Here is a 23491-nt window from a genome sequence, read left to right on the forward strand (position 1 = left end):
GGGAGAATGACTATCCCCTTTGTGTGCCTCACTGTATGACCTCTGACTACCTTGCCTTGCACGGGGAATACGAGCCTAAAGGAAACCCGCTCTGAATGAAAAAGAACTTATTAAGCTTAAGCAGGGTGGTTTTAATTGTAAACTGTTTAAAAGGTTTTGGCGGAAAAAAAGACTTCTTTACTATACCGAGCCAAAATAAAAAGTGTCGGTCAGTTGCCGGTGCTGGGGTAAGCGGGGTGGCTAGCTACGCCGCTACTCCCCCCGTGCTAACTAGCGGAGGGTAGGGACACCTCGCAAAAGCTTCAACAACTAGTTTCAGCTTTCCTGAAATAAATACTCCTACATAAAGAGCGGAAGATTTGTATGTTTTGCTGGAACAAATTAAGTTTTGTATCCCCTTGATAAATTATTTTATCAATATTGTTCCAAGAATCATGAAGCATGAAGCCTTTCCCCAATTTTTAAACATAAAATATGGGGAATAAGAATACAGTTCATAAAACAGTAATAATTGTTTCATATTAAGCACCAAGTACACAGTATTTGACGTGGCACAAAAATAATTTATCAAAGCTTGACCTATTTTAAAAAGTAAATGCAAAAAATACAGAAATGATGGAATTGTTGGCATAATATATTTAGAAATTAAAAATAAAACATTAATTCGTACATTACATAAACAAACCTTTGGTATATGATGCCATAAATTATATAAATACAACATTGGCACTGATAAAAATATCATGTCATATACATGTTACATACATATATTCCTTATCATTAAAGAAGTCAACAGTATAAAAAAATATATATCAACTCATTACAAAACATCTATAAGGGAGTTCCTATCTCATATTCACAGGAACATATAATGTACTTCTGGAATGAAATGATCTCAATTCTTGACATAGGCAGCATCACAAATACCTAAACACCCTGTACAAAATCTATTGATTACACATATGCACTTTACACATCTTAATGAAAACCTGCTACCTTTCACTATGAAGATTAAAAATGTACTTTTTTTTCATTTTAGAGCACTTTGGGTGAACAAAATGTCATAATTCAATAAATACTAAACATGAAGAAACATCACGATACTGTACAAATGTACTCTCAGCAGAATTGGTGCTTCACACTGATCGGGATGAGACAAATTGAACGGCAAATAACATAGATACGGCTATATACTGCAATGCTATACTGTAGTTTGACCTTGCTCCTATATAGTCAGGCAAGATAAATATCCAGGAAATATTTCATATGAAAACTTAGTTTCTGCTTTAGCACTGAGAATAAAAAAAGGCAAAGTACTTACGAAACCTCAGAATGGGATTAATAGGTCAGTTATATCCATCTTTACGATAATGTTCCCACTTAGAATGATTGACCGTTGAAATGTCTGCAAGAGCAGAAAGATCTTCTAAATATGATGCTAATCGCACTAATTCCCGATCAGTTGTACGATTTTGATGGGCTTGACGGAATGGTCGTATCTTGAGGCCATTTTGGGGATTCATAAGAAAATTCCGACGTAAATCATCAAACATGATTGTGTTTTTCTGAGTGTAATGCTTGAACTTACCCCACACAACACCAAGAGGTTTTACCTGAAATAAAAATCTGATTACTGCTTGTACAATAATTTAAATTTTAAATACATCCCACTCACTTATATGTATCCATATAAAACTTTTCCATCCAATGTAAGAAAAAATGCAGTATTTACAACAGTCCGTAAAAAGAGAATAAATCGATTGTCAGTAATACCAAAATGGCAAAAGCCAAACTAGTTAGCCTGCAGCAAATAGAAAGTTTGGAGTTGTAGTATAAATGTTACTTTTGATCTAATTGATAAAGATTAAATAATTTTAAAATAAATATGACAAATTCGTAGATAATTTGTATTTTTTCTAATGATGCAAACCTTTAGCTATTTATTAGGGGTTATTACTTTTAGCAAAGCTGAAAAGAACAAGCTATTAAAATTTTAGGGAGGGTTAACTGCACATTCCGATAGTTAGCGACATTCCAGTCTTCCCTGGTGATAAGCACATAGTTTAGTGAATGGCAGAATATGGGATCAAGACAAACCATTTGGTCTTCTGCATCACAATCAAATTAGTCTTATACAGTAAATAGAATTGTGGAATGGAAGGGTTTTAACAGCTGAAGGACTAAAGTATGTAAAGATTTCAAGGCCCTATACAAGACTTGCAAGTCTGTGGAGAGCAGTGTATGTAAAGAACTCTTCCTGAATTAAATGCTTTTAATTTAGAATGACTAAGGGGGGTTGGGTTAGGTTTGACAATGGGTTGAGAAGGGTCATAACTATCAAAAGTAAGGGAGGATTCACTGGACTTCTTAAGTTTAAACAAACGGAACACGTGATGTCCAGAGCTTCTGAAGCTAATCACAATTGAAAAAGTGGTTGAACTTGTGTTGTCTAAAGTTTGAAGTGTGTCAATATTGTCATCATCTCACTACAAAAAACTAGCCTAGTCTTCCTCCGACTCATTAAAACTGTTAACTTGATCATCAACCATTGAAAAATATTTACCCATTCGTGGTACAGAGTGAAACACTCTTCACATCGATTATTTTAATTACAGAATTGCCCACACACAATACAAGGGAATGTAGATCATGATCTCCCAGAAACAATTCTCATGCACATATCAAAGTAATAATTGTAAACTAAACCAGGGGGAAGACAACTTGAAACGCATTATGTGAACAATCTAAGAGCAGGTTCGATCACCGACGGTCGACTGGGTAAACTATAAACTAATAGCCCAGTGAGTAAAGGAAATAAACTGTATCAAATTAAAGTAATCCATATTTCATTCACTGATTCTGCCAACAGTCACAAAATAGCTTTTTCCAGAAATAGATATAAAACACCTCGGTTCACGACTTGGATCAAATGTGGGACTATCAACGGGCAAAGCTAGGTCGATTCCAGTGCACCTTAACTATAGGAAAATAAATAGGTCAAATGCACAATCATGCAAGCAGCTAAAATATCTGTGTGAATTTATTAACAGAAACCTATAAAATATATAAATGAATATCCGGTATACCTAATATATATATATGAGAGAGAGAGAGAGAGAGAGAGAGAGAGAGAGAGAGAGAGAGAGAGAGAGAGAGAGAGAGAGAGAGAGAGAGAGAGAGAGAGAGAGATTGATTTTATGATGGCAAATTAAACAAATGAAAATTGTGAGAAAAAGTTTACCAAGACATAAAACAAAAAATTGAGAGAAGGGGGGGGGATATTTTCCTGTTTTGGACATTTCACGGGTTTGAATAGAGACTGCGAATGTAAGAACATGACGAAAACTGTACTGCATAGAATGTCAACTGAAAATAATGACAGTAGGCTAACAATTACTTGTGAAAACAATGAACAATACTAATATGAAATCAATAAGACATTATGATGTTATTTTGTAGAAATGATAGTTAAGGAAAAAAGGAATACAATAAGAAAAAAAATATTGTGTCAACTTGCATTCCTGGAAAAATGTTTTGGTGACGTGAGTGGAACTGTGGTCAGAGGCAGAGAACGCTGCAAAGTACTTTCTAAGTGATTTGAACATGTATGCAAATGTAGAAATACACTAAAATTACATAACCATGAATAATGAATAATTTAAAGTTTTCAGGCATCCTGACATCTAAGGTCATTGACGCCGATTAAGGACTCGTAAAAGTTTCAGTTGGAGGCGGGATGAGATGTGAGGATCCTTACATCTCTAAAATGGGTGGGGGGGGGGGGGGGGGTTGAGCAATGCCTCGGGTTGGGAATATTGCCATTGTCTAGAGAGAGTGATGTCATTATATGTGATACCATAAAAAGACTAAAATAGCTCTCACACAATCAGAAATAAAAGCTAGAATTTCAAAGAATTTGTTTGTTGGGTGAAGATAGGAGGAGCTAATATCAGGGAGAGGAGATTTTTTTAGTGAAAATTCCTGTGTGTGAACTGTGTGATATACAACCATGTGCTATACTCTTTTGTAGGATATAAGAGTTATATGAGTAATTCTAACCTGCATATGGTTTATATTTGTAAATGACTTATCTGGACGTCATCGTTTGTATCACCAGGCGTGTTCCGATGTCAAACGACGTCATCGTAGAAAAGGGGTTAATAAACGCTTCCATGGGACATAAGATTTCAATAATAGATGAGAAGAATAATTCGTAAACTTCCCTTCCAACTGAGACATCAATTTATCAATTTTTATCAGCTATTAATAATGGTACAAAGAGGTTGTGTTTGAGTGCTTACAGCAGGGAGTGGATAGATATTACAATCCAAATACCATGCTCAGTCTTCTATCTCTGAACCAGGTGATCTTAAAGAGTTGACTGGATTTTGGGAAAGCAAGGGTTTTGCAAAGGCCTGAAGTAAATAAAAAGAGCAAGGCTCGTGATTGAGCTATCAACTCTATAATACAGTGGAACCTCTACACACGATCGTATCTACATCCGAATTTTCCAACATCCGAAGTAAAATTCGAGCAAATTTTTGACTCTACACCCGAATTTTATTTCGACACACGAAGTAGCAATTTTCGTCGTACCGGTTGTATCCGAATTTTTCGACACGCGAAGTACAATTCGAACACGTTCCGACTCTACACCCGAATGTTTTTTTCGACACCCGAAGTAAACAATACTCGTACGCGTAGTCGGTGCTCATAGCGCCTGAAGTGTTTTTTATTTCCGCCGATAGAAGGCAGCACATCGACCTCGGAGGGACGCTCAATTAGCGCGGCTTGGGTCAGTCCTCTGTTCTCGCCGGCTTCGTGTGGTTGTGCTCTTTGCGTTGTGATATTAACTGTGAATTAATCGTGATTTTTTACGTGCATCCATTGACGATAATTTACGTAAATCATGGGTCCAAAAAGGCTTAGTTTTGCCAGTGGTAGTGGTAGTGGTGAGAAAAGGAAGAAGGAAATGCTTTCTATAGAAATTAAGCAGGAAATTATTGAAAAACATGAGCGTGGCATCCGCGTGAGTGAACTTGCTAAACAGTATGGCCGTAATATGTCGACGATCTCGACAATCCTTAAACAGAAGGAAGCTATTAAAGCAGTGAAACCTTCTAAGGGGATCACTATAATTTCCAAACGCCGTACCCCTATCATAGAAGAGATGGAACGACTTCTACTAGTGTGGATTAAGGATAGAGAGATCGTTGGCGACACCATCACCGAAACAGTCATCTGCGAGAAGGCGCACGCCATCTTTACGGACTTGAAGGAGGAGAGCTCTGTGGGTGATGCTGGGGAGAGTTCAACCGAGCCTTCCTTAGATGATTTCAAGGCATCTCGTGGCTGGTTCGAGAAATTTAAGAAACGGTCCGGGATTCATTCAGTTGTTCGCCACGGAGAGGCTGCTAGTGCGGACACAAAGGCTGCAACTGACTTTAAGAAATTCGAAAATATCGTAAAGGAAGAAGGCTACGTAGAGCAGCAGGTGTTCAATTGTGATGAAACCGGGCTGTTTTGGAAGAAGATGCCGAGTCGAACCTACATCACTGCTGAAGAGAAGAAATTGCCTGGGCATAAGCCAATGAAGGATCGGTTGACTCTTGCTCTATGTGCCAACGCTAGCGGGGACTTTAAAGTTAAGCCCTTGCTTGTTTACCATTCAGAGAACCCTAGGGCCTTTAAAGCACACAACGTCGATAAGGATCAGCTTCATGTTTTCTGGCGATCCAACTCGAAGGCCTGGGTCACTAGGCAATTCTTTGTGCAATGGGTAAACCAAGTTTTCGGTCCTTCTGTGAAGAAGTATCTTCATGAGCAGAAATTGCCTTTAAAGTGCCTGCTATGCCTTGACAATGCACCCGCTCACCCCCCCGGACTTGAAGATGATATCTTCGATGAATTCAAGTTCATAAAGGTGCTGTATCTTCCACTAAATACCACCTCTATCCTCCAGCCCATGGACCAGCAAGTCATCTCTAATTTTAAGAAGCTGTACACCAAGCACTTATTCAAGCAGTGCTTTAATGTCACGCAAAGCACCAACTTGACTTTGCGTGAATTTTGGAGGGGCCACTTCAATATCGTGCACTGCTTAAAGATCATTGATCAGGCTTGGGTGGGATTAACTCGACGGACCCTCAATTCTGCATGGAAGAAGCTGTGGCCTGATGCAGTTTCTCCCCGAGATTTCGAGGGTTTTAACCCCGAACCTGATCCCGTGGTCGGTGCAGCGGAAGCCGTAGAGGAAATCGTCTCCCTTGGCAAGTCCATGGGTCTGGAGGTCGACGCAGATGACGTTACGGAACTCGTCGCCGAACATCACGACGAACTGACGACGGATGAGCTCAAGGAACTCCATGCTATGTCGGAGCACATGAGTGATGACGAGGAAGAGAGCGAGGAGGTAGAACATGTGTTAGGTTCAGCGCAAATAAAAGAGGTGTTAGGAAAATATCAAGACGTGGTCGACTTCATCGACAAATACCATCCAAAGAAATTGCAGGTTTGTCGTGTAGTTTCTCAATTCGATGATGTTTGCCTAACGCACTTTCGAAACATTCTGAAAAGCCGTACGAAGCAATTATCTATCGATGCTTTCTTTAAAAAAACTGCGAAGCGAACTCGCGATGAAGAGGATGTAAGTGAACCGAAGAAAACGGCAAAGAGTGAAGAGGAAGAAAGTGAAACACAGAAAACGGAAAAGAGTGAAGCAAAAGAAATTCAGTCAATTTTAAATGTAAGTGATAGTGATTAAAATTACGTAATCATCAAAAAGAAAAAAGAAAATGTAAAAAAAAATATAAAATATAAAAATAAATAAAAATAAGCTAAGTTATGTTAAAGTTCACTTAGTGTAAGTTAGAATAAGTTACGGTAGTGTTACGTTTATCGTAGTTAACCTCTCTACCTCCGTCCGTCTCCTCTCTCCTCTCTGCGTAGCGAAGACGAACAACACCTGCGCTGGAGTTTCTAAGGTAAAGTGACGCTAAAAACCCGTTTCTTATTTATCATTTTTTGCTAATTCTTCTTATTTACATGTCTATTCTTCTTATTTACATGTCTATTATCTAATTTAGTGTTCATTATTCTCATGGGAAAATTATGTGTAGTAGTTTATTAAGAAGTTATCATAGGTTTTTGGGCTCAACCACGGATTAATCCTATTTCAATGTATTCTTATGGGAAAATTCGTTTCGACATCCGATCAATTTCTACATCCGAAGTTGGTTCTGGAACGGATTAAATTCGTATGTAGAGGTTCCACTGTACACTGTGTACCATCAGAACACTTACTAACTAGTACTGCACACTAGAATTACTAAGCAATGCTTTATGAGTTATCCTAAAGTTTGGATCAGGGGAGGGTAAGGTATGAACATTAAATTTGCCTCTGCCAGGTGTATTAGCCTTCTCAGATTACACAGAGTGAACTTAGTAAAAATCTCACGAAGCTTACTACTGTACTACCAACCCCAGAAAGCTCTGTAATAGCCGACCAATATCATCACATCCTTACTGTACTGTACTCCAATAGCCTAGCCTTCTGATTTTCTTCTGTACTAAAAGACACTTTACTTTTTGGAGTCCTTTATGCAAAACTTGCCACATATTACATATATTGTAAGCAAACAAACTCAACACAATGATTGTTTGAATCACAATGTTGCCCTTGACACATGAAACAAAGGGAATATGGATCTTTATCATCCAGCAATAAACCTCTAAAAAAATTAACACAAATGCATAGCAACACCAGAAGACATTCTCTATTAATCTGAAGCTAAATAACCCATTTAAAAGAAAAATAAATCAAAATCTGAATTGGAAGAAATTACTGTATTAACAACCGACGAGAAGACTGACAATTACTGTTACGGTTTGGCTTGCCCAAGTTCTTTTATTGCTATACACTGCCACATAAAATATTCCACGAGAGGGGCACTGCTAATACAGTGAGAGAAAATAGGAAATTTTAGATTTTAGTATAAACCTCAACATATAGCTAGCTTGGAAAAGGAAGCAGTGTGAACCACAGATGAGATCAATAGAAATAATATTTTATCTGCCTTTACACTTGCTTTTCCATTTCCCTTCATTTCCTTAGTTCTATTCCCTTGGTTACACGACTGTACATTCACAAGATGACTGTCAACTGCAAACAAAAACAAATGTACACCAACCAATGTTCATATTTCACTAACCTCAATTACTCCATATTTTTGAGTTTCGACGGTAATCATGGCCAACGAGTCTAAGTAGAAGACTATTTTATAGTCAGGGTGTGAAGAAACGCCTAAGAGTTTCATTTTCTCTTCAATCCACTTCATACTTGTAGCAGACCAGATGGCAATATCATAACTCTGAAAAAGTAAATTTTCCATTATGTTTCTGCTCTAGGCAATAAAATAAAAAAGAAATAAAACTCATCATCATCACCTCCTCTTACGCCTATTGACGCAAAGAGCCTCGGTTAGATTTTGGCAGTCGTATCTATCTTGAGATTTTAATTCAATACTTCTCCATTCATCATCTCCTACTTCACGCTTCACAGTCCTCAGCCATGTAGGCCTGGGTCTTCCAACTTTTCTAGTGCGTTGTGGAGCCCTGCTGAACGTTTAATGAACTAATCTCTCTTGGGGTGTGCGAAGAGCATGCCCAAACCATCTCCATCTACCCCCCATCATGATCTCATCAACATATGGCACTCAAGTAATATCTCTTATAGTTTCATTTCTAATCCTGTCCTGCCATTTAACTCCCAATATCCTTCTGAGGGCTTTGTTCTCAAATCTACTATATCTATTGGAGATTGTTTATACCATGAGTCATGTCCACAGTAACACCGATCTCACTAAAATAAACTAAAAATTTTATTCAAATGTCTAAATATAATTTTTCAATATATAAGAAAACACTACAGTATAGTACTACAAGACAATATTAATTACTCAAATATGAAAACTAATTACATTAACGATTTATGTCCCAATACTCAAAATGTTATTTTGATTATAAAATAAATTTTTGAATATACTTACCCGGTGATTATATAGCTGCAACTCTGTTGCTCGACAGACAACTCTACGGAAAAACTCGCCAGCGATCGCTACACAGGTTGCGGGTGTGCCCAACAGCGCCATCTGTCGACCAGATACCCAGCTCTCAATGTAAACAAAGACTCAATTTTCTCCTCGTCCCACTGCGTCTCTATTGGGGAGGAAGGGAGGGTCATTTAATTTATAATCACCGGGTAAGTATATTCAAAAATTTATTTTATAATCAAAATAACATTTTTCAATATTTAACTTAGCCGGTGATTATATAGCTGATTCACACCCAGGATGGTGGGTAGAGACCAGTAATATATGTTTACACTTTATGAGCTAAGAGCTTTTTATTTCATTTTAGAAGTTATCAAAATAACAAAAACAAAATAAATAGGTACCTGGTAAGGAAGTCGACTTGAACAATTACTCTGCCTTTTAAGTACGTCTTCCTTACGGAGCCTCGCGATCCTCTTAGGATGCTGATCGACCCCTAGGATCTGAAGTATCAAGGGTTGCAACCCATACAACAGGACCTCATCAAACCCCTAATCTAGGCGCTCTCAAGAAATGACTTTGACCACCCGCCAAATCAACCAGGATGCGAAAGGCTTCTTAGCCTTCCGGACAACCCATAAAAAAAAAAAACATTTCAAGAGACAGATTAAAAGGATAAGGAATTAGGGAATTGTAGTGGTTGAGCCCTCACCCACTACTGCACTCGCTGCTACGAATGGTCCCAGTGTGTAGCAGTTCTTGTAAAGAGACTGGACATCTTTCAAGTAAAATGACGCGAACACTGACTTGCTTCTCCAATAGGTTGCGTCCATTATACTTTGCAGAGATATATTTTGCTTAAAGGCCACGGAAGTTGTTACAGCTCTAACTTCGTGCGTCTTCACCTTAAGCAAAGTTCGGTCTTCCTCACTCAGATGTGAATGAGCTTCTCGTATTAACAATCTGATAAAGTCTGACCAAGCATTCTTTAACATAGGCAAGGATGGTTTCTTAACTGAACACCATAAAGCTTCAGATTGGCCTTATAAAGGTTTAGTACGCTTTAAATAGAACTTAAGAGCTCTAACAGGGCATAAGACTCTTTCTAGTTCATTGCCTACGATCTCCGATAAGCTGGGGATATCGAAAGATTTAGGCCAAGGCCGAGAAGGCAGCTCATTTTTGGCTAGAAAACCAAGTTGTAGCGAACAAGTGGCTTTTTCTGACGAAAATCCGATGTTCTTGCTGAAGGCATGAATCTCACTGACTCTTTTAGCCGAGGCTAAGTATACCAGGAAAAGAGTCTTAAGAGTGAGATCTTTCAGGGAGGCTGATTGTAACGGCTCCAACCTGTCTGACATGAAGAATCTTAGTACCACGTCTAAATTCCATCCAGGGGTAGCCAAACGACGCTCCTTGGTGGTCTCAAAAGACTTAAGGAGGTCTTGCAGATCTTTATGTTTGGAAAGATCTAAGCCTCTATGCCGGAAGACCGATGCCAACATGCTTCTGTAGCCCTTGATAGTGGGAGCTGAAAGGGATCGTCCCTTTCTCAGGTATAAGAGAAAAACAGCTATTTGAGCTACAGAGGTACTGGTCGAGGATACAGAAAACTGACTTGCACCAGTCTCGGAAGACTTCCCACTTCGATTGGTAGACTCTAATGGTAGACGCTCTCCTTGCTCTAGCAATCGCACTGGCTGCTTCCTTCGAAAAGCCTCTAGCTCTCGAGAGTCTTTCGATAGTCTGAAGGTAGTCAGACGAAGAGCGTGGAGGCTTAGGAGTACCTTCTTTACGTGTGGCTGACGTAGAAGGTCTACCCTTAGAGGAAGACTACTGGGAACGTCTACTAACCATCGAAGTATCTCGGTGAACCATTCTCTCGCGGGCCAGAGGGAAGCAACTAACGTCAACCTTGTCCCTTCGTGAGAGGCGAACTTCTGCAGTACCTTGTTGACAATCTTGAACGGTGGGAATGCGTAGAGATCCAGATGTGACCAATCTAGGAGGAAAGCATCTATATGTATTGCTGCTGGGTCCGGGACTGGAGAGCAATAGATTGGAAGCCTCTTGGTCAGCGAGGTTGCAAAGAGATCTATGGATGGTTTTACCCCAAGTGGCCCAAAGTCTCTTGCACACATCCTTGTGGAGGGTCCATTCGGTTGGAATTACTTGCCCTTTCCGACTGAGACAATCTGCTATGGCGTTCAAGTCGCCTTGGATGAACCTCGTTACAAGGGAGATGTCTTGACCTTTTGACCAGATGAGCAGGTCCCTTGCGATCTCGTACAACGTCAGTGAGTGGGTACCTCCTTGTTTGGAGATGTACGCCAAGGCCGTGGTGATGTCCGAGTTAACTTCCACCACTTTGCCTCGAAGGAGAGACTTGAAGCTTTTCAAGGCCAGATGTACTGCCAACAGCTCCTTGCAGTTGATATGCATGCTCCTCTGACTCGAGTTCCACAGTCCTGAGCATTCCCGACCGTCTAGTGTCGCGCCCCAGCCCACGTCCGATGCGTCCGAGAAGAGAACGTGGTTGGGAGTCTGAACAGCCAGGGGAAGACCCTCTCTTAGGTTGATATTGTCCTTCCACCAAGTCAGACAAGACTTTATCTTTTCGGAAACCGGGATCGAGACCGCTTCTAGCGTCTTGTCCTTTTTCCAGTGAAAAGCTAGATGGCATTGAAGAGGACGGAGGTGTAGTCTTCCTAGTGACACAAATTGTTCCACGGATGACAGCGTCCCTACCAGACTCATCCACAGCCTGACTGAGCAGCGTTCCTTCTTCAGCATCTTCTGGATGGATAGCAGGGCTTGATCTATTCTGGGGGCTGATCGTCTTGTTGTTCAGCAACGTCCTCATCAGAGGGTTCCTCATCCGAAAACTGATGAGGAAACGGCAACGGAGTGGGCAACGTCTGGCTCGCTGAGTCCGGTCGCACTGGTGCATGCGTGACGGAGCCGGACGCAACATCATGGAACTGCTGCACAGTCTGTGAACTGTCAACAACCATGGGTGCGCGAGGAAGCACAGCGTCAACCCGAGACTGTCTAGACCGTCTGGGTTGTGCAGTCAACACCCTACCGGGTTGCTGAGGTTGACGCACTGCGTCAAAACAAGTCACCTCTGCTGGTTGTTGAACGTCCTGAACGTCAACAACCACCTCCGAGCGTCACTTAACGTCAACGTGCGGCTGGCAACCCACACTGGGTCGCATCGGTGGAGGAACCACCTCAACTGGCAGACGCGAGTAGGTTACCTCAGCGTCAACAGGGCGCACAACCGACCGGTTGGAAGGTTGTTGGCCAGAAGGTTCGGTAGCAACCTTCTCCGCATTAAAGTCCTCTATCAAGGACGCAAGCTTGGACTGCATGTCTTGCAGCAAAGCCCATTTAGGGTCTACGGGAGCAGGTGTGGCAACAGACGGGGTTAGCGACTGAGGCGGTACCGCTTACCATCCCTGAAAGCCTTGTTATGCATGACATAATTGTACAGCAAAACTTCAAAGGCTCGAAAACAGTTGTGAAGTTGACCTGTAAAAAACTTGGAGCGTCTCCTGGCCAGGCGCCAGGGAGAGTCTACGAGAATTGAGAAGTCTATCTGGCCAGAGGCATGAACTCCCAAGCCGAGAACTTCTCTCGTGTCATATCAGACTCTCGCTCTATAAACCAGTTTAAAAGAAGGGAAAGCAAAGGCTGTATCCCCCAAACTCCTCCTGGTGAAAAACCAGTCGCCTAGCCAACGTAAAGCTCTCTAGGAGAGCGAGAGAGCACTAGCTTAAAAACAACGGCTTCGAAGTAGCTAGGCCTAGTTTAAGCTCTGACGTTTAGGCGAACGAGGAGCAGCAGTTACAAAAAGATCCGGACAAAGATCCTTAAAAAAATCATCATGATTTAATTAAAGTCCATAGGGGGCTAAGCAGCTTTAGGCTCCTCTCCATCTGACAGAGTCCACAAGGGAATATCAGTAGGAGGGGGAACAGCAACTTCCTCATCTACAGGAACCTTGTCCGATAAAAGCTGAGTCTCAAGCAAGGGAGAGACCTACCGTGGTGGCAATGCTTTACAAGCAGAGTCCACACTCACTGGTGCATTAGTAGCGGACCAGAACGCAACGTCATGTAACTGCTTGACAGTCTGTGAACTGTCAACAACTGAACTGTCAACCACAACAGGTGCGTGAGGACGCACAGCGTCCACTCGAGACTGCTTTGACTGCCTAGACTGAGCAGTCAAAACAACTCTAGAATGCGGAGGTTGACGCACAGCGTCAAAACAAGTCAACTCCGATTGTTAGTGAACGTCTAGAACGTCAACAGGAGCATCAGCAAGTGGCCTAACGTCCAAATGCGGCTGAAAAACCACACGAGACCGCATCGAGTGTGGTTCTAAACAACCTGACTGACGTGACTAAGCTACGCCAACGTCAACAATAAGCACAAAGGAACGTTAGGTTGGCTGAAAGCCAGGATATCGATGAGATAAACGGCCAGACTCAACGGACTAATCGGCAGAATAGTCTTCCATAAGGGAGGCAAGCATATACTGCATGTCTTGCCATACAACCCATTAAGGATCAACGGAAATGGTTGTGGTAAGAGACGAGGGTAACGTCTGTGACCGCAACACTTTGCCAACAAAAAAAGACTCTCGGAGTCTGTGTTACGCTTTTGTTAGGCGGCGAGCAGTTATCCGATGACTGCATAGGGTCAGAGCTGTCCTAATGGTTGTAACCAGGACGCTGGACCTGTCCTGAAAGGACTGACTTTCGCTTAAGGGCTTCGAAACCTTGTGACAGGTTTCTTATGCGAAAAGCCTTCGGATGACGAGGAGAAACAACGTCTCTCTCGTCTTATGGTAGGGGAGATCTTGGTAAGATACACCCGATACCATAGAGGGAAAACGTCTGTTCGTTGATCAAGGCCTCTCGAACCCATAAGTCGTTTGACATTACTTCTCCCCTGGGCTTGGGAGCATGCAAGAGGTCCCGGACTAGGTGAACGACAGGCACGAACAGACGAACCCTCGGACGCAACACTGTAACACTTTGCGCATATCACTTTATCACTTCGATTTTCTGTTTTGCACTTATTTCACTGAAATCGAAACTTTTACTGATTTCAACCTGAAACACGCAATTCTACCCTTCATTAAAAGGTAGTAATTGCGAAATCAGTCGTATAATGCAAGCTCGTTAATACCAGCAAAAAACAGAAAACATATTTTAAGATAAAAAAATCAGTGGCTGGGAAAGAGACTAAACACTAGTTCATATAACTACGTTTTCAATCTCTCACCGCACATAGCCTGGGGACGAGAATAAAAAACTAAAAACGTTTTATCCTTCCTCCCCGTACAGCGACTAGGGACGAGAGTAACTCGAGAACAACGTTACCCGCTTGAACGGAACGTTTTCTCTCCTCTCTCTCCCTCCGTCTCTATCTCTCTCTCTCTTTCTCTCTTGATTTCGCACCTAAGAGAAGAGCCCAATTATATTTCGTCAAAAAAACATATTATTTGACTAAAGGAAAAAACTGAAAGGTTTTTCAAATAAAAAATTCCTTTAAAATAGAATTTAAAACATTTAAGCTAAGAAAGAATGAACAAAACGTCAGAATCGATTTACTCTTACTGCAAAGTGAAACCGTGATACACTCTCTCTCTATCGTAACGATAGAGCGCATGTTGAACGTCCTGAACGTCAACAACTGCGTAGCATAAATAAACTAAACGTTAGTTCATCTTTGAAAACAGTACGAAGACTATCAAAGAAATTCTTTCATAAAATATTACATTTAAAAAGTTTTAAATCCTTAGCTCTTTAAAAGCTAATTACGATATAAAGGGCTCAACGTTGATTAACTTCGGTTTCCAAGTTAGGACCGCCTAAAGGTCGCATATAAACAAAACATTAAAATTTATTTTTATATGTTTATAATAAATGGAAAGTTAATCGAAGAGGCCTAATAAAGGCGGAGAGATATAAAATATATAGAGGAAAATCTATAACGTGATAAGATAATTACTAAAAGCCTAAACACACTTCCGTCTAAGGGAAGGGTCGGCCATTTAAAAGTGAAAGAAAGTCCATACTCTCTTTGTCACCATAATTAAATCTATCCAAAACGAGTTCAAGATTTAAGATGAAGATAAAACACCTGCATAGCGAAAGCTCAAAACTAGAATATAGTACTTCACCAAATAGATGTGAAAAACTCCAGTTTAGCAACAGCGAGTAAGTACGTCTTGTCGATAGCTCGACAGAGAGAAAATTGAGTCTTTGTTTACATTGAGAGCTGGGTATCTGGTCGACAGATGGCGCTGTTGGGCACACCCGCAACCTGTGTAGCGATCGCTGGCGAGTTTTTCCGTAGAGTTGTCTGTCGAGCAACAGAGTTGCAGCTATATAATCACCGGCTAAGTTAAATATTGAAAATTAACAGTTTAAAGATTAGTAGAAAAATCAAACGGTGATGAATTGCCTACTAACTGAATGTAATACCACATTCATTGTATAATGCTATGACTCCTAAAACAACTGCCTGTTACTTTTCATCTATTCCCCTAGGTCTCTTATCATCAAGCTGTACCATTTTAGTATACAAGTAACTCGCTCCATCCGTTTCTAAAATTTCCTGAGAAAATTAATCCTGCTTCAAGGAAAAAAAAAAACTAGAAAAGGGGAACTGGTAATTTCTTCACAAAAATGGGAAAATGTTTAGTTTTTCTGTAATTAACTGTTGACTATAAGAGTGAACAATGCCCTATGAAAGTATTTAAGATTTGACTATGTATTCTCATTAAACTACTTGACAATACATCACCCTTTACTTGCCTAAGGTAAAAATGTGGTTATCTGAGAAACTTCTTCCAAGGTAAGAGACTAACACCAAGGACAGCAGTGTTGTGATCCAAAAAATTTCTGTAAGACTCATGACTTGCAATGTTATTAATTCTAGAATAATTATTTCCATATGCCCTTTCCTCACTGGGCTACTTTTTGCTGTTGGAGCCATTGGGCCTATGGCATCGTGTTTTCCCAACTAGGGTAGTAGCTTAGCAAGTAATAATAATAATAGCAGTAACTACAACATCAGCTAAGTTTGCTATGACAGACTGACAGCTTCAATTCTGTAAAATCTACACTTTGATGAGAAACTACAAAGGTAAAAATGTGGTTCCCTCAGAAACTTCTTCCAAGGTAAAAGACTTCAAAGAAAGGTTGACACCAAGGATACCGGTCTGGTTATCCCAGTTGTGAAAAAATTGCTGTAAGATTCATGACTTGCAATGATATTAATTCTAGTATAATTATTTCCATATGCCCTTTCCTTACTGGGCTACTTTTTGCTGTTGGAGCCATTGGGCCTATGGCATCCTGCTTTCCCAACAAGGGTTGTAGCTTAGCAAGTAATAATAATAATAGCAATAACTACAACATCAGCTAAGTTTGCTATGACAGACTGACAGCTTCAATCCCGTAAAATCTACACTTTGATGAGAAACTACAAAGGTAAAAATGTGGTTCCCTCAGAAACTTCTTCCAAGGTAAAAGACTTCAAAGAATGGTTAACACCAAGGATAGCGGTCTGGTTATCCAGGGTGTGAAAAAATTGCTGTAAGACTCATGACTTGCATTGTTATTAATTCTAGAATAATTATTTCCATATGCCCTTTCCTTACTGGGCTACTTTTTGCTGTTGGAGCCATTGGGCCTATGGCATCCTGCTTTCCCAACTAGGGTTGTAGCTTAGCAAGTAATAATAATAGCAATAACTACAACATCAGCTAAGTTTGCTATGGCAAACTGACGGCTTCAATTCTGTAAAATCTACACTTTGATGAGAAAGTACAAAGGTAAAAATGTGGTTCCCTCAGAAACTTCTTCCAAGGTAAACGACTTCAAAGAATGGTTGACACCAAGGATAGCGGTCTGGTTATCCCGGGTGTGAAAAAATTGCTGTATGACTCATGACTTGCAAATTTTGTTATTCTGTGCACTGACATCATGTGTCCAACTACTTATGTTTTTTTGTAGTGTAACTAACAAAGAAATAAAGATAGAAAGAAACTAAAAATTTCATTAGAAAGCTGAATACATTTTCTATATGGCAAAATGGGCAGATGACTTAAGTGCATCATCAGATCCTCAGAGGGCTACCAAAGACGTTTACCACAAACATATGAAAAAATTATATACTAAAATCTCAAAGACTTCTCTAGAATTTTCCAACAAATCTTAACCCTTTCACCCCCAGGCTCTTTGGAAATTTCCAACCCTTAACCCCCAGGGGTTATTTTTTTTTCAAGCACATTTTGCAGTATATATTTTTTATTTAAGTTCTCTACCAGTCTTAATTTTCATCTTAGAGAGGTCAGGTTGGTCTCATTCTCTAGGAAAATGCCTGAAGTTTCTCAAAAAATTATCAAAAATATGCAAAAAAAAAAAAAAAAATGTAAATAGCAGTTTTTAGCAAGGACGTACCAGTACGTCCATGGGGGTAAAGGGATGAGTTTTGTGAAACGTACCAGTACGTCCTTTGGGGGTAAAAGGGTTAAGAATGTGATTTTCCCAAGAATTAATGAAAGCGATTCTTACAGCCTAATTCCTTCTTTCCCCATGAAAAGCTAATTCCTTCATTTGCTGCAGCAATATTCCAAATGAAGATACTGTAAAATGATATTTTAATTATAAAATAAATTTTTGAATATACTTACCCGGTGAATATATAATAGCTGCTACTCAGCGGCTCGACAGAAAACACACTCAAAAAACTCGCGAGCGATCGCTATGAAGGTTGCGGGTGTGCCCACCAGCGCCAACTATCGGCCAGATACCACTCTTGCATGTAAACAAACCCTTCAATTCTTCTCGTCCCGCTGCGTCTATTGGGGAGGAAGGGAGGGCCTTTAATTTATATATTCACCGGGTAAGTATAATCAAAAATTTATTTTATAATTAAAATATCATTTTTAAATATTTAACTTAGCCGGTGAATATATAATAGCTGATTCACACCCAAGGCGGTGGGTAGAGACCAGAGTTAATTAAGTTTACAGCGTATAAGCTAAGAGTTTTTGACAGTTATCAATATAACAAAACCAAAATATATAGGTACCTGGTAAGGAAGTTGACTTAGACGATTACTCTGCCTTGTAAGTCTGTCTTCCTCACGAAGCCCAGCGATCCTCTTAGGATGCTGAAAGACTCCCAGGAGCTGAAGTATAAAGGGTTGCAACCCATACTAACAGGACCTCATCAAACCCCTAATCTGGGCGCTCTCAAGAAATGACTTTGACCACCCGCCAAATCAACCAGGATGCGAAAGGCTTCTTAGCCTTCCGTACAACCCATAAAACAATATTAAAAACATTTCAAGAGACAGATTAAAAAGGATATTGGAATTAGGGAAGTGTAGTGGTAGAACCCTCACCCACTACTGCACTCGCTGCTACGAATGGACCCAGTGTGTAGCAGTCCTCGTGAAGAGTCTGGACATCTTTCAAGTAAAATGATGAAAACACTGACTTGCTTCTCCAAAAAGTCGCGTCCATGATACTTTGCAGAGATCTATTTTGCTTGAAGGCCACGGAGGTTGCTATAGCTCTAATTTCGTGCGTCTTAACCTTAAGCAAAGATCGGTCTTCCTCACTCAAGTGGGAATGGGCTTCTCGTATTAAAAATCTGATAAAATATGACAAAGCATTCTTTGACATAGGTAAGGATGGTTTCTTAACCGAACACCATAACGCTTCAGATTTACCTCGTAATGGCTTAGTACGAGCTAAATAGAACTTAAGAGCTCTAACGGGACATAACACTCTCTCCAGTTCGTTGCCTACGATCTCTGATAAGCAAGGAATATCAAAAGATTTAGGCCAAGGACGAGAAGGCAGTTCATTCTTGGCCAGGAAACCAAGTTGAAGAGAACAAGTGGCTTTTTCTGTAGAAAAGCCGATGTTCTTGCTGAAGGCATGAAGTTCACTGACTCTTTTAGCCGAGGCCAAGCACACCAGGAAAAGAGTCTTAAGAGTGAGATCCTTCAGGGAGGCTGAATGTAATGGCTCAAACCTGTCTGACATGAGGAACCTTAGAACCACGTCTAAATTCCATCCAGGAGTAGCCAAACGACGTTCCTTAGAGGTTTCAAAAGACTTAAGGAGATCTTGTAGATCTTTATCGTTGGAAAGATCTAAGCCTCTATGCCGGAAGACCGAAGCCAACATGCTCCTGTAGCCCTTGATCGTGGAAGCTGAAAGGGAGCGAACCTTTCTCAGGTGTAAGAGAAAATCAGCGATTTGGGCTACAGAGGTACTGGACGAGGATACAGATACTGACTTGCACCAGTTTCGGAAGACTTCCCACTTCGATTGGTATACTCTAATGGTAGAAGCTCTCCTCGCTCTTGCAATCGCACTGGCTGCCTCCTTCGAAAAGCCTCTAGCTCTAGAGAGTCTTTCGATAGTCTGAAGGCAGTCAGACGAAGAGCGGAGAGGCTTTGGTGTACATTCTTTACGTGGGGCTGACGTAACAGGTCTACTCTTAGAGGAAGACTTCTTGGAAAGTCTACCAGCCATCGAAGTACCTCGGTGAACCATTCTCTCGCGGGCCAGAGGGGAGCAACTAACGTCAACCTTGTCCCTTCGTGAGAGGCGAACTTCTGCAGTACCTTGTTGACAATCTTGAATGGTGGGAATGCATATAGGTCTAGATGAGACCAATCTAGAAGAAATGCGTCTATATGTATTGCTGCTGGGTCTGGGACTGGAGAGCAATAGATTGGAAGTCTCTCGGTCACCGAGGTTGCAAAGAGGTCTATGGTGGGTTGACCCCAAGTCGCCCAAAGCCTCTTGCACACGTCCTTGTGGAGGGTCTATTCCGTAGGAATTATCTGACCCCTCCGACTGAGGCAATCTGCTAAGACGTTCAAGTCGCCCTGGATAAACCTCGTTAACAGGGAGATGCCTCGATCTCTTGACCAAATGAGCAGGTCCCTTGCGATCTCGTACAGCGTCAGGGAGTGGGTGCCTCCTTGCTTGGAAATGTATGCCAAGGCTGTGGTATTGTCCGAGTTGATCTCTACCACTTTGTTTCGAAGGAGACTCTCAAAGTTCATCAAGGCCAGGTGGACTGCCAAAAGCTCCTTGCCGTTGATGTGCAAGCTCCTCTGACTTGAGGTCCACAGACCTGAGCATTCCCGACCGTCCAGGGTCGCACCCCAACCCAAATCCGATGCGTCTGAGAATAGAACGTGGTTTGGTTTCTGAACTGCTAGGGGAAGTCCCTCTCTTAAGACTGATATTGTCGTTCCACCAATTCAGGCATGCCTTTACTGCTTCGGAGATCGGGATTGAGACCGCCTCTAACGTCTTGTCCTTTTTCCAGTGAAAAGCTAGATGGAACTGGAGAGGTCGAAGGTGTAGCCTTCCTAGCGAGACAAACTGCTCCAGGGATGATAGAGTTCCTACTAGACTCATTCAATTCCTGACTGAGCAGCGTTCTCTCTTCAACATCAGTTGGATTATGAGCAGGGCTTGCTCTATTCGGGGGGCAGACGGAAAAGCCCGAAAAACTGGACTGCGAATCTCCATCCCTAAATACAGTATAGTTTGGGATGGAATCAGCTGGGACTTTTCCATGTTGACCAAAAGTCCCAATTCCTTGGTCAGATCCAATGTCCAATGAAGATCCTGCAGACAGTGATGACTGGACGAGGCTCTGAGAAGCCAGTCGTCCAAGTAAAGGGAGGCTCGGATTCCCGATAAATGGAGGAATTTTGCAACATTCCTCATAAGCCTCGTAAACACGAGAGGAGCAGGACTTAGGCCAAAGCACAGGGCCCGAAACTGGTACACCACATTGTCGAAAACAAACCTCAGAAAAGGTTGGTAATCTGAGTGAATGGGGATGTGGAAGTATGCGTCTCTTAGGTCGAGAGAGACCATCCAGTCTCCCTTTCTGACCGCTGCTAAGACTGACTTCGTGGTCTCCATGGTGAACTTTGTCTTCGTGACAAAGACGTTTAGAGCACTGACGTCTAGCACCGGTCTCCAACCTCCTGTCTTCTTCGGTACTAGGAAGAGGCGGTTGTAAAACCCCGGTGATTGAAGGTCCGAGACTTTCACCACCGCTCCCTTCTCTAGCAAAAGAGACACTTCTAGTTTCAGGGCTTGTCTCTTTGATTCCTCTCGGTAAATGGGAGAGAGGTCGATGGGGGAAGTCGCTAGAGGAGGTTTGTGTACAAATGGAATTTTGTATCCCTCTCTGAGCAACCTCACAGATTGTTGGTCTGCGCCCCTCTTCTCCCAGGCTTGCCAGAAGTTCTTGAGTCTGGCACCTACTGCTGTCTGAGGCTGCGGGCAGTCAGACTCTGCCACGTGAGGACTTGGCTCCTCTCTTCTTTCCTCTCTTTCCCTTGGCACGAGTACTTCCCCTGCTGGGAGCTCTGCCACGAAAGGGCGGAATAAACCTGGACGCCGGAGTGTCTATCCTTGGTCTTGCAGAAAAGGATGTCGAAGGAGTCCCTTTGCGAGCAGAGGACGCAACCAAGTCATGGGTGTCCTTCTGCACGAGTGACAAAGCTATGTCCTTAACCAAATGTTCAGGGAACAAAAACTTCGATAAGGGAGCAAAGAGTAGTTCAGATCTTTGACAGGGAGTAACTCCTGCCGACAGATAAGAGCAAAGGGACTCTCGCTTCTTAAGGACTCCTGAAGTGAAAGAGGAGGAGAGCTCATTGGATCCATCGCGGATGGCTTTATCCATGCAGGACATAATAAGTACGGAGACATCTCTATCAGCCGATGAGATTTTCCTACTTAAGGCTCCCAAACACCAGTCAAGGAAGTTGAAAACTTCAAAGGCTCTATAAATGCCTTTCAGCAGATGGTCAAGGTCCGAGGAGGACCAACTAATCTTCGAGCGTCTCAGGGCAAGGCGGCGGGGAGAGTCTACAAGGCTTGAGAAGTCGCCCTGGGCAGAGGCAGGGACTCCCAAGCCGAGAACTTCTCCCGTGGCATACCAGACGCTCGATCTAGAAGAGAGTTTAGATGGAGGGAAGGTAAAGGCCGTCTTCCCCAAACTCCTCTTGGTTTCCAACCAATCGCATAAAAGCCGTAAAGCTCTCTTGGATGAGCGAGAGAGCACAAGTTTTGTAAAGGCTGGCATGTCAGCAGGTACGCCTAAAACAAACTCAGACGGCGGCAAACGAGGAGCAACAGAGACGAAGTGATCGGGAAACAACTCCTTAAAAATTAACATGACTTTCTTAAAGTCTATTGATGGCGGAACTGTTCTGGGTTCATCTATATCTGAAGGATGATCCTCAGGCTGAGGGTCAGCAACGTCCTCATCTGAAGGTTCCTCATCTGACAACTGCTGAGAAACAAGCAAAGGGGTTGGCAATGCTTGACACGCAGCGTCCACACGCACTGGTGCATTAGTAGCGGACCAGGACGCAACGTCATGTAACTGCTTGACAGTCTGCGAACTGTCAACAACAACAGGTGCGTGAGGACGCACAGCGTCCACTCGAGACTGCTTTGACCGCCTAGTCTGAGCAGTCAAAACAACTCTAGACTGCGGAGGTTGACGCTCAGCGTCAAAACAAGTTAACTCCGATGGTTGGCGAACGTCCTGAACGTCAACAGGAGCATCAGCAAGTGGCCTAACGTCCAAATGCGGCTGAAAATCCACACGAGACCGCATCGAGTGTGGTTCTAAACAACCTGACTGACGTGACTTGGCTACGCCAACGTCAACAGGACGCACAAAGGAACGTTTGGGTGGCTGAAGGCCAGGATCTCGATGAGATAAACGGCTAGGCTCAACGGACTTCTCGGCAGAATAGTCTTCCATAAGGGAGGCAAGCTTAGACTGCATGTCCTGCAGTATAACCCATTTAGGGTCCACGGGAATGGGTGCGGTAAACGACGGGGTTAACGTCTGAGACGGCACAACCTTGCCTTGCTTAGGCGGCGAGCAGTCATCCGATGACTGCAACGGGTCCGAACTGTCCCAATGACTACATCCAGGACGCTGGACCTGTCCTGAAGGGACCGACTTCCGTTTAAGAGGCCTAGAAACCTTGCTCCACGGTTTCTTGCGCGAAAAGCCTTCGGAAGACGAGGAGAAAATGGGCTCTCTTGTCTTATGGTAGGGGCGATCTTGGTGAGATACACCTGATACCATAGAGGGAACGTCTGTTCGCTGATCAAGGCCTCTCGAACCCATAAGTCGTACGACATTACTTCTCCCCTGGGCTTGGGAGCTTGCAAGAGGTCCCGGACTAGGTGAACGACAGGCACGAACAGACGAACCCTCGGTCGCAACACTGTTCACAACACTTTGCGCACTAATCACTTTCCCACTTTCCGCTGTGGCACTCTGACACTTAAGCTCCTTCACGTCAGCCATGAGTTGATTACGATCAGTTGCTAAC

The 23491-nt window shown here is 42.3% G+C and overlaps 1 protein-coding gene across 1 annotated transcript in view; it reads right to left on the reverse strand.

Annotated features, from left to right (window-relative positions):
- Positions 1–616: 616 nt before the first annotated feature.
- The window catches only part of LOC137631158 (ubiquitin-like domain-containing CTD phosphatase 1), a 46431-nt gene continuing 23556 nt past the window's right edge, over positions 617–23491 (reverse strand). The window contains exons 5-6 of the mRNA XM_068362861.1: positions 8211–8369; positions 617–1613 (exon numbers count right to left, since the gene is read on the reverse strand). Of these exons, the coding sequence (XP_068218962.1) occupies positions 1347–1613; positions 8211–8369 (426 nt within the window). The 3' untranslated portion in view covers positions 617–1346. The remainder of the gene's footprint in view (positions 1614–8210; positions 8370–23491) is intronic.

The sequence above is a fragment of the Palaemon carinicauda genome, chromosome 39 (assembly GCF_036898095.1).
Source record: "Palaemon carinicauda isolate YSFRI2023 chromosome 39, ASM3689809v2, whole genome shotgun sequence".
NCBI classification, from domain to species: Eukaryota; Metazoa; Arthropoda; class Malacostraca; order Decapoda; family Palaemonidae; genus Palaemon; species Palaemon carinicauda.